We start from the raw sequence: 12271 nt of genomic DNA, 5'->3' as shown, positions 1-12271 counted from the left end.
GCACTTCTTGTCTTGCTATATATTTTTTTTATTCGATACTTCCATGATGGCATTTGATTTCTTCCCTTCCTTTCCCTTATTGCCATGCATTGTTGTGGTAAGACTTTATCTGTTATTAATTTAGCTGCACAGTAATATATCCTATTCACTTCTGCAATATTTACATGAATTTCTGTTACTAATCTTGATTATTGTGTTCATTTGTTTTTATCAGACTTCAAACATTTTGGGTCTTACTGACTTTCTGTAATCTATTTCTCTTATCAATCTTAATGCGTTTATTCAACTCTATTAAGCCAAACAACTCTTCCCTTAAATCCTCCTCTAAACTGAGGGCATATTCTTTACTCTCCATTTCCTGCGGGAATTCTACAGAAATTCCAGAACATCTTCCTGTGACACATTCTCTTAAATTGCATCCTGCATCACCCATTGCTCTTTCATATGGGAAATGATTGACATATCACTCCACAACATTGGCTATGTTATAGATGATACCCTTTCCTGTTCCTTCCCTTGCTGTGCAACTCCAAATGAACTTTTGTACTGGTTTCTTACTGAAGGCTCCAGAGTTATCTTCAAGAGGCAACTGATCAGATACTTAGTGTTCCGTCTACTTCTTAATTTGGGGGCTCACTGTTCCATCATGCTGTGATGTTTCAACACTAAATCCTTCACTCAGATTACAGGAGTTGCTCAGAGTTTAGCCTTCTTAGCCAGAGATCTGAAGTGCTTCTGAGAGAATCTAAGACATCCACTAAATTTTTCCAACAAATAAGTAGAACTTAAGCCTGTTCTTTGCACTTGTGTACTGTATTTCACTGAACTGTTGCTTCATTTTACACTGTTTTGCTGCTGTGACTGATTCATTCTGCACTTCTACATTTTATTTCATCTGACTTAAATAGCATAGGCTAGATTCAGACTTGCTAAATCTAGGCTGTTTGGTATCACTTGAACTAAAATCAGCCATCTTACATTAAGAGGGCCCCCTGCATCCTTGTGGCAGAAGTGTGTAGCTCAGGACCTGTCTGAGTTGGAGATTGCTGGAATAACGGCTCTGTAAAGGGTTTTTCTATTGGTAGATTGTGTTAGAACTGTTTCAATTCATTTGTATTTAAGCAACATGTTTAAATCTAGCTGTGCACTGCACAATGGGGGCTAGCAGTGCCTTGTATAAATGCAAATGCCTAGAATCACATTTTTTCTCTAAACACCACTCAGCAAAGCCTTCTCAGGCTTCCCTGCTGCTCTTCGAGCAACTTGGGTGTGCTTCCCTGCTGCTCTTCGAGCAACTTGGGTGTGCTTCCCTGCTGCTCTTCGAGCAACGTGGGTGTGCTTCCCTGCTGCTCTTCGAGCAACGTGGGTGTGCTTCCCTGCTGCCCTTCGGGCAACTTGGGTGTGCACTGCTGCTCTTTGTCAACTCAGTCGCGCATTGCTGCATTGTAGGCACCTTAGCATAGGTTCATGCATTGCTGCATTGTAGGCACCTCAGCATAGGTTCATAGGCAGGTACTAGGCTATCTGCCCAAAGGCATTTATAAGCCTAGCCGGAATGTGTTGGCTTTCGCCGCCCCCTTAGATTAGTTCTCTTTGCCTCTGTCCAGCAGAGCCACTGAAGTGATCTCCAGGGTAAACTTCCTGTTTCCCATCCACTAGTGAAGGCTTCTCTTGAAGAGTGTTAGTGAGAAGCTCTGCCTAATGTAGATTGGAATCTTGTTCCATAGCATGGGAAGTCTCTGGGACAGGAATCTATCCCTCCAGCACGTCCTATTTATTGTTGTGGTGAGGTTTAGATCCCTAGAGCATGAGGCTCGAGGGGATATGGTTTTCTTTAGGTGGAGCATGTCCATCAATTCTGGGTTGGACATGGCCTTGTATGTCAGGAAGAGATCACCTCTGAGTAGGCAGTATGCAACCGAGTACAGTTGGAGTTTCTTCGGTCGAGCTGCATAGGGCATCTGTTTGAGGCCAGTGATCCTCTTGGTGAGGTACTTCTGTGGTCTTTCCAGCTGTTGCAGGTGTCTTGTAAGGTACATCCCAAATGGGGCATTGTACTCTATGATGGAACTGATGAGTGATGTGTAGAAGGGCACAATGACCTCGTCTGATCTGGATGCAAACCCTTTTGTGATTAGGTGGGCCACATAGAATGATTTTCTAACCACTTTGGCAATGTGATTATCAAAGGAGAGATAACTATCTACTTGGTTCCCCAGATCCTTTATTTTGTCTTCTGTATTTAGGGGCTACCACCTATGTGGTAATTTGTGGGTACTTTGTTTTTTTCCAAAGGGGATGACTGCACTTTTTGGCATTTAGCTTGAGGCCATGGTTTTGACGCCAGGTATTTGTCTCAGTGAGACCCTTTTTGGAGGATGTCTGTGTCAGCTGGAGAGTCAATTATAGCCCCTAGTTTGCAGTCATCTGCAAACTTGGTCAGCCATAGTCCTCCTGTGCTTGCCTGTACCTCTGAGAAGTATATGCTGAACAGGAGGGGTCCTAGGACTGAGCCCTGGGAAATGCCACTTGTAACCGGTTTAGAGTCAGACCTAGCTCCTGCAACTCTTACCATGTGGGTTATGTCTGTGAGCCAGTTGGCAACCCATCTCATGATGTAGGGGTTTATGTTCAGGTTGGTGAGCTTGTCTATAATACCAGAATGGGAAATTGTGTAGAAGGCCTTTGTGAGATCTAGGTAGGCTGTGTCGACCATCTTTCCCTCATCTATAGCCTTGATAACTGTCTCAAAGAAGTCCACCAGGTTTAGGAAGCATGATCTTCCCTTAAAGCCGAACTGGGTAGGGTCCAGTGTTTGGAGGTTCCCAATGTCTCTGTTAATGAGATCCATGATGATGCGCTCCATAGCCTTGCAGACCAAACTAGTCAGGCTTATAGGGCGATAGTTCCCGGGGTCTGTTGTGGCTCCACCTTTGTGGAGTGGAATAACCGTTGTTGCATGCCACCTTATGGCCACATAGCCTGTGGAGAGGCTGAGTTTGAACAGTGTGTTTAGGTGAGGGGTTAGTTCATCTTTGAGCTCATATAGGACGCAGCCTGGGACACCGTCCAGACACACTGATGCTGTGTTTTTGGCTTTGGAGAGGGCTGTTTTAACCTGAATGTCTGTGATTTCCAGGGCACTACATTCTTCTGGTATGGTTATGAGCCCTTTTGGGGGAGAAGTTTGCACTGAACCTGTCTGCCAGGATGTTGGCAATATCAGTCGGTTCAGTGTATTTTGTGCCATTCTGCACTAACTCCATGCAGATATGGAAATTGTCACTTAGATTCTTGACATAGCTAAAGAATGCCTTGCGGTTATCTTTGGAGTCCTTGGCAATTTTTCTTTCAAAGCTAGCCTTGGATGATTTTATGAGGGATCATAGTTTCTTGCTGATACTGATCAGGGATGTCTTCCCTTCTTGGGATTTTACTTCTTTCTGTACTAATTTCCTCCCTCTGTTGTATAGCTTGTTTATGGCAGGGGCCCACCAGACTGCTTTCCTTTTCTTGGAGGAGTGAGTCTTGGTTTTGCTTGGGATAGCACAATCCATGCGTTCTTGTAGGTGCCCCTAGAGTGCATTAGTAAAGGATTTTGCAGCTTGGGCAGCATTATCCTTTAGCATGGGGGATTTGAAACTTTCCACCTCGGTCTTAAGTAACGTGAAGTTTGCATTTTTTTGACCGGGGGTGGAGGCAGAATGTGGATATCCAGAGTGATTAGTTTATGGTCAGATCTAACCAGCAAGGGGCTGACCTCCGGTGTGGAACACCGGTCGCCCATGTTGGTGATGACCAGGTCCAATATGTTGTCACCTCTGGTGGGGGTGTTGACCAGCTGATCCAGGGCATTTTGAGTTTATAAATTCTAGGAAATATTGGGCAAGTGAGTTAGCACTTGAGTAGTTCTCCCAGTTAAAGTTTGGGTAATTGAAATCACCCAATATCAGGGTGCTTGGTAGGACCTTTATGTTTCCCAGTGTTTCCAGAAATGCTGAATGGGGGTCCTGGGACATGGTGGGTGATCTGTAGCAAGCTACAATTTGAATTGCAGTTCTGCCCGTTGTTAGTTGCACATGGATGATCGCTGAAGCATTGTGCTGTGCCACTAACCTGGAGGTGTAGGTATCCTTGATGAATATGGATACGCCCCCACCTTTTGTATTTCGGTCTGGGTTTTGTGGCCAAAATGTATGGTATGAGTTGTAGCCTGGTAGTGCTGGGGCGGTTTCTGGAGCTTTAAACCAGGTTTCTGTTACTGCGCATATATCAATTTTCTCCATACTGAGGTGTGCCTCGAGTGCATGCATTTTGAGGTTTGGACTTCTGGCATTGAGTAGCAGTACCCTCACTTTTTTGTTATTTGTGCTATTTATGGCGGTGGGGTTGTCTTTTGAGCCTTGCCTAAAAAAGGCACTATGGAGGTGGCAAGAGCCTTGGCCAGTATTTGAAAGTCTAAGGGTGACTGGTGCAAGCGGTCTCTAGCGAAGCAGCGTGGCTTGTCGAGCATGTCATCCCAGGCTGACAGACATTGGATGCCCTTTGAATGACACCAGAAGCACTGCCATGTGTCATCCCACTTTCTTCATTAATCCTATATAGGTTTAAGTCCCCTTGCCAATTCCAGAGCAATAGCTGATCTTTTGCCCTCCCACAAACCAGGAATTACCTGTTGCTATGAACAGTCTCCTAGCATTTCTCCAGCCAGCCTGATTGACATGTAGCAATTGCCTCATGTATACTGACAACCACCTACTTCTAAAGCAAACAAATACAGTATGCTAGAGATGTCACTATACCATGAAACTTGAATCAGTCCTCTCACATAACAATAAACAAGACATCAAAAAGGTTTTCAGCTCACACACCTCTCCTCTTACACAAGATAAAGTTAAGACAGATAAACCCACATTCGCGGAGGTACTCAGTAAGAGTTTACCAAAAGACCAGAGACCTCCCAAATGCAGTCAATCCTCACATACTGGTACATGAACAGAATCTACCAGTACACATATAACAGCATCTCAGCGATCAAATCCCTAAGGCTAAACACGTCAAAATCAAATTTCCTAGTCATAAGCGACTCAGTAGTGAGGCACACAGCTATCCCTCTCACCAGGCTAGAAAAGGAGAAGGTCACGGTCAGCTGCCTGTCGGGTACCACGATCTGTCAAGTCACACACACACTCAAGTCACTCAGCAGCAACTACAGTTATGACTCTGTCATAGTACATGTTGGAGTGAATGACTTGAGACATATCTCTCTGGACTATATGAAGACAGACATGATAGACCTCTCACATTATGTGTGCCAGGCAGGTATGTCCCTAGACCTAAGCAGCATTCTACCTTCACCTAGGATGATGCCAGAGTACAGGCAAAAAAAGATTGATTTTTAACAATTGGCTTAGCATCTGGTGTCACTTCAAGGGTATCCAGTATCTGTCAGCCTGGGAAGACATGGTCGACAGACCTCAATGCTTCACCAGAGATGGCCCTCACCTGTATCCTCAAGGCTTTAGGATATTGGCAAAGATGCTTCCCTCTTCCACTGAGTCTTTTTAGGCTATGTCAAAACAACAAATCTTCCAATATAGACAAATACTCTAGAGACAAACTCGAGGTCATGCTGCTTAATGCTATGAGCCTAAACAGTAAACTGCACTCCCTGGAAGCACTTTTCACCTTGGAAGATAATGACATCTGTGCAGTCACTGAGACTTGGTTCAAGGCTGTAGAGAATAAGCTTACCATGCAGGGCTACAATGCCTTCCACACATTCAGACCCCAAAATGAGCGTGAAAGTACCAAAGGTGGAAGTGTATCCATTTTCATTAAATCCAAATGCACCTTGTGAATGGTGAAACAGCACAACTCTCTTGAGCTACTCCAGGTCCAAATAACTATAGGCAAACACCCTACCACATCATAGCTAGCTACTGCTCCCCCCACCGTGAACTAGGAGAAACATACCATCTACCTGGACTTTACAGCCAAACACCATGGTCATGGGAGACTTCAACTACCCATCAATGAATTGGGTGGTTTGCACAAGCACAAACACAACTGCACTGAGGTCCCTGAACTTTGTTAAATCAAATGCACTGGAACACTTAGTCTGCACCGCAACAAGGGGCTCAAATGTTTTAGACCTAGTATACAAAATAAAAAGAGAAAACACCACAAGGGTAAAGTACCTCCAAACAAAAAAGTCCAAAATCAAATGAAGAAGAAAGGCAGGTACTCCACAACAATCGAAGCAAACCACTAAATATATGCTAGAATATACACTTTATTCCACAAAGTAAGCGCTTTTGCGTCTCTAAGGACGCTTCTTCAGACTTAAAATAATAATGAAGCACTCCAAATCCTACGTCTTTATAAATTATTCAGTATTATTATTAGTAGTCTTTCACAAGAAGTTTAATATATGCATTTTGCATTCTATTTATTATTATATGATGCTGTGTATATAGAGCAGCATTAGAAGAGAATTGTACCTTTAAGAGTTTTTATCATATGTTTTTTAATAAGCATTTCATTGGTTGCTCTTTGAAGTGACACTATATTTAAATGGATTTGGAGTACTTCATTATTATTTTAAGTCTGAAGAAGCATCCTTAGAGATGCAAAAGCGCTTACTTTGTGGAATAAAGTGTATATTCTAGCATATATTTAGTGGTTTGCTTTGATTGTTGTGGAGTACCTGCCATTCTTCTACATTTGTTCTAGACCTAGTACTTACCTTGATGGGGGACTACTGCACGGTTCCCTATTATGCCGTTGCAGACGCAGGTTGTCGAATGCGTCTTTGTCGAAGAGTAAAGTGTGAAAAGGAAAAATTGCGAAGCAGCATTTCAGCGAATTCTTTCCCTGGGAAAGAATTGGTTTGGACGCTTTTGTTACTTTGCCTTTTCGGCACTGTAGTGCAATCTCGGAGTTGGTATATTTAAGCAGGGGGGTGTGGGGGGTGAAGCCCTCCATGTTAAGTAATGTCTTACTGTTTTTTTTTGTTTTGGAACAGTGATTGTTTTCCATTGGAAAATAATCACTGTTCTGAAGTTTCGACGTTGTAAGCTTTTGCTTACATGGGGTTGATTATCTGCCGTTCGCTCTTCTGGGTGTGAAATATGATAATATAGACCCCTACTGCACTACCCCCAATGAGCTGCCCTCCTTAGTTACGTCAGACCATAAATCTGTCTCATTTGAAATAAAGATCAGATCTGGCAACCCCACAACAGCACAAAAAAAAATTTCTCCAAACCCAACTATAACCTCCTAAGTGATGGTATAAATAGTTTCAAAGCCCCTGCTAACACAGACAACAATGACTCCTATGCAGAGAAGTACACAAATGCCCTATATAGCCACTTAAGCAAATGTAGTGACTTGGCAGTACCTTAGAGGACTAAACCCAGGTCCTCTCGCAAAAACAAGCCAGCCTGGTGGACTGCAAGTATAAATAAGTTATATAACAAAGGAAAGAAACTAATATCTAAGAACAAAAAGGAACGTACTCAACAAAGGAAGACTACCCCACACAGACTAAACAAGCAAATTAAAAAAATAAAAACCTTGTAAAGTTCTCTAAAGCAAGTTACAAGACTAGACTGTCATACCTAGCTAAAGACAATCATAAGGCATTCTTTAGCTATGTCTGAAACGTCAAAGGGAATACCCAGCTGAGTGCCAAATTTATAGTGGACGGTACCACTCACACACAACCTGAAGAAATTGTCAACTTGTTGGGTGGCAGATGTGATAATTTCATCGCTGTTCCCACCAGCCATACTCCACAGAATTCTTGACACCTGTTCTCTACCATTTATCTACGAAGAACATGTCATTCAAGCATTCTTCAAGGCGAAAAATACAGCCTCTGATAACAGATAACATCCCAGGCTGTATACTAAACAATCTACAACAAGACATAGAGGAACCACTTAGCTGTATGTTTAATCACAGGCTGAGCACGATTTTTGTGCTTAAGGAGTGAAAAACAGCAACAGTAATCGTCTTGCACAAAGGGGATCCCTCAACCAACCCTGGGAACTACAGACCCATTAGCCTGACCAGCCTTATCTGCAAGGCCATAGAAAAAGTCATCATGGGCCTTATCAACCAGGACATAGGCAACATTCAAACTCTTGACCCAACCTAGTTTGGTTTTGTCAAGGGTAGATCTTGCTTATTAAACCTGGTAAACTACTTTGAGAAAGTCACCTAAGCCCTGGATGAGAGTAAAGCAGTACACACTGCCTGTCTTGATTTGGCCAAGTTGTTTGACACAATTCCCCACTCAGGGATCATTGAGAAACTCTCCCAGATGTGCATCAGCCCATTTGTCACTAGATGGAGGGCAAGCTGGCTCACAGAATGCACCTTGTTAAAGTGGGGGAATCCAACTCCACCAGTAGACCAGTTACCAGTAGTGTACCACAAAAATATGTACTGGGCCCTCTAGTGTTTGGAATTTATTTTTCTGCAGTCCATTCAAAAGTTGATGGCCTGTGGCTTATGAAGTCTGCAGACAACTGTAAGCTGCGTGCAATCATAGAGTCCCCCAATGACATCAACAAAGGGTCTGACATAAACAAATGTTTGGTGCCGGGGCCATGGACTGAAACTAAATGCAAAATAAAATGCCTCATTATCCCCTTTGGCAAAGAAGTAGCCCCTGCTATTTACAATACATATAGCACCCCTCTAAGCTCAAACACAGTGGTGTCTGACTTTGGAACACAAGTTGATAGCAATCTAAACTTTGATCAACAAGTGTCCACAGTAGTAAGGAAAGCCTTCTACCCTCCCCATCTCATAAATAAGGGCATCACTTCTAAGACAAGAGAGGCCATTATTAGCTTTACTCAGCCCTTATCAGACCACTGATGGAGTACAATGCCCCCCTTCTGCAAGCACCTTACCAGACACCTGCATCAGCTGAAGAGACCACAGAGGTTTCTAACCAAGAGAATTCAGGGCTTCCAAGACATAACCTACATGGAAAGACTAAAAGCCCTATCACTGTACAATGTATCATACAGGTGGCTGACAGGCAACCTGTACTTGGCCTACAGAGTTGTCTCTGACCCTGCCCTAATGGAAATGCTGCACATCCACAAATCAAATGGGACAAGAGTCACTCGCTCCAAAGATCTCAACCTGGTCTGTGACATTAATAGAACTTGCACAACAGACAGATATGTCTCCCAGAGACTGAAACTCCTCTGGAATAAGTTCTCACTTCATGTGAAGTAGAGCTGCTCAATGACCCTTATTTAAGCGCAACTGTGACAACTGGATGGGAAATCGCAAATTCACCCCAGGGGTGGCAACTATGGCCCTTATGAACAGGCCACTCAGTCCTGATCATAGTATTGCTTTGCAAACAATGACCATCTAACTATGGTCAAATAGGGTACTTGGAGTTTTTACATGGCTAGGCTTGTAAAGGCTCTACGGCCATTAGCCTAGCAACCTTCTATGCACCTATGAACTTAGCAGGCAATCCATAACTTCAGTTTCTATTTCTTTAACTTCTCCATTACTAATCCACTTTTCTACTTTCTCCCTTTGTTTTCTTATTTTCTTGTACAGTAAAATTTTCCATATCCATATGCCTTTGCCTGTACTTCTCTTCAAATATCTTTGGAACTGCTTTTTTTGTACTGATTAGATTTGTTTTCTCCTTTGCATAAAAATAGAACCATATTAAATGTCTTTTTCTTTCCTATGTTCATATTTCTTCTTCAGATGTGTCCTTACTTTGAGGACTCATTTTCCATCATGCTGTGACATAACCTGTGTTAGACTTTCTACACTAAATCCTTCACTTCAGAGGTATTGCATAGCTTCAGCTTCTATTTGTTTAACTTCTACATAACTAATCTTCCGTTATACATTCACCCCTTCTGATATTATTTTTTGTACTGCAAAATTTTCCATATCTGGGTGCCTTTGCCTGTATTTCTCTTCAAATATATTTGGAACTGCGTTTTTGTATTGATTAGTTTGGCGTTTTCCTTTGCATAAATATTACACCATATCAGATCTCTCTTTCTTTCCCATTTCCATGTTTGTTTTTTTATTCCTTTCAAGAATATCTAGGTTCTTATACTCTCGCACTTTCGACTTCTGTCCATGATGTATATCATATAAAATACGATATTCATATATCAGAGTCATCTTGGTGATATTTTGCAATAACAAGGTTCACCTTGAGAAGGTACTCACCAAGACATGAGGATGAATTAAATTCCAGCACTACTACTCTCCTTTTCTTACTGATTTTATAACCTCTCCATCTGGACCCTCTCTACAATGCACCTAGTTTTTAATAATGAGTTTTTTTTTAAACCACTATTGAAAGTAAGCTAAAGAACAAGTCAATTTGTTTCTCAAAACTCTTAGAAATTATGACTATACAAAAAGGATGGTCTTCTCTTAATACTTGGAAGTGCAAAGACAAGAGAAGAGTAAGAAAGGCACAACATTACTGCAAAAGAATACATTTGAGAAAGACATCATGACAAATAAAGATAAAAACTGGGATAAGGACTGCAAACCTAAAATACTTTAAATACAATAAGTGCAACAGGTATACCTAAAATTAAAAAAAAAAGGAATAATACATGAAAAAAAAAATCAAAGCACCAAAATATTTAAAGGTACCTTTTGCACTACAGGCAAAACAGAGAGAATTAAAATGAATAAGAGGTGTCAGAACAGCTTACCTCAGACATGTCATGAACCAGTAACAGAGGAATACTGATTGTGGTGATGTCATGGGTGCAACAGACTTTTAGAATATTGCGGAGACCCATTATTGCAGGATCCCGAGCAGTAATGTTGCCAGACCGTACATTGTCATCAACACAAAGATGAAAGACCACATGCTTTTCAGAAAGGTTGGAGTGCCGGGTAATGTAAAATTCACCTGTTGACAAATGAACCCAAAAACATCTTAGTGAGCAGTGAAAAGTACAGAAAACACACAGTAAAAATGAAGAGAAGTCAGTTTGTGCAAGGAACATGTACCTTGCAGCTACGGAGTTAATACTGATGCCACTGGTACATCATCAAGTCTATGTGCGTGTGTGTGCGTGTGCGTGCGTGCGTGCGTGTGTGTGTGTGTGTGTGTGTGTGAGAGACAGACGGTGGGAATGGGAGGATACTATTTGGATATATTAGTACACTGCTTATAACAATGCATCTCAGTTGACAGAGCTTTGAAGAAAGGCTTTAATGTATCTAAAATAGATCTGCAAATGCTCACCTGAAAAAGTAAAACTCTATTTTTTTTTTTTTTTTTTTACTGGTCTATCCCCCTCTAACCTTAAAGCTGTCTGATCACCTTACACTACTACTCCATTAACCTATGTATTCCATTTGAACACTGATGTAGTTTCCATTTAATCAAGTAAGGTGGAAGCCTCTCCTAAGGGAAGGGGTCCTCAGTGCAGTTTAGTGATCATGGGCAGGAGCAACACATGAACACAAATAGAGGATTTTTTTGTGTTATGCCCTGATTTTTCACTCTACACTGCAATACATCACCACTGTGCATAGTTCCATGTGCGAGTTTTTAATTTAACACTCTTCTATATATAGTGGCTGTTACAACTTGTTGTTAGCTTGCAATGTCTAACATCCAACTTGGCAGCCTTCAAACACATTAACTGCCCTCTCTTTGTTTACTATAAAAATGGAGGCAACCCATATTCTGCCAAAACTAAAGGAGCAAAGAAGTGTGCTGGGAAAAGAGGGTTTAAAACATAAAAAAACCCTCGTTCACTATCCCTTTGACAGCTAGAATTATTGTCCGATTTATTCTTGTTGAACAGCAAGAGAACAGTAAAGGACAAAACTATGGACAAGAAGTGGATGCAAACGCAGGCATGTTATTATCAAATTGTATGTTCAGTCCCTGGAATATTAACAAATACAATAAAGCTTGTGGGCTCAGTAGACAGACCTTAAGGTGCAGACCCATACTATTAAAGATCTGTCATGCTTGTATCCGGCATTAAAATACAAATCACATCTACATGGACTTAATATTATTTCCAGTTGACTTAAAGGGACAACTATAATAAAGGTCAATATTGTAGAAATACTGTCTGCTGTACTTCAAATGTTCATTTAAGATGCATCTGGGACTGAATCAGTTTATACATTAGAAATGAGCTGTTTGGAGGGCTGTTTAAGTATCTGGGAATGCTTAGGTAGCCACTTCTGCAGAGATCAGAATCATCCAGTCTTACAA

At 41.7% G+C, this 12271-nt stretch overlaps 1 protein-coding gene across 3 annotated transcripts in view; it reads right to left on the bottom strand.

The window, feature by feature from the left end:
- Positions 1–12271, bottom strand: part of CCHR11.PART0H12orf4 (chromosome chr11.part0 C12orf4 homolog) — a 919017-nt gene that overhangs the window by 273435 nt on the left and 633311 nt on the right. For all 3 annotated transcript variants that reach the window (XM_044087562.1, XM_044087561.1, XM_044087563.1), the window contains one exon: positions 10740–10942. In XM_044087562.1, the coding sequence (XP_043943497.1) occupies positions 10740–10942 (203 nt within the window). The remainder of the gene's footprint in view (positions 1–10739; positions 10943–12271) is intronic.

This window comes from Protopterus annectens, chromosome 11.part0 (genome assembly GCF_019279795.1).
Source record: "Protopterus annectens isolate FY-2018-M chromosome 11.part0, PAN1.0, whole genome shotgun sequence".
NCBI lineage: Eukaryota > Metazoa > Chordata > Ceratodontiformes > Protopteridae > Protopterus > Protopterus annectens.
This window is presented reverse-complemented; position numbering and strand designations above follow the sequence as displayed.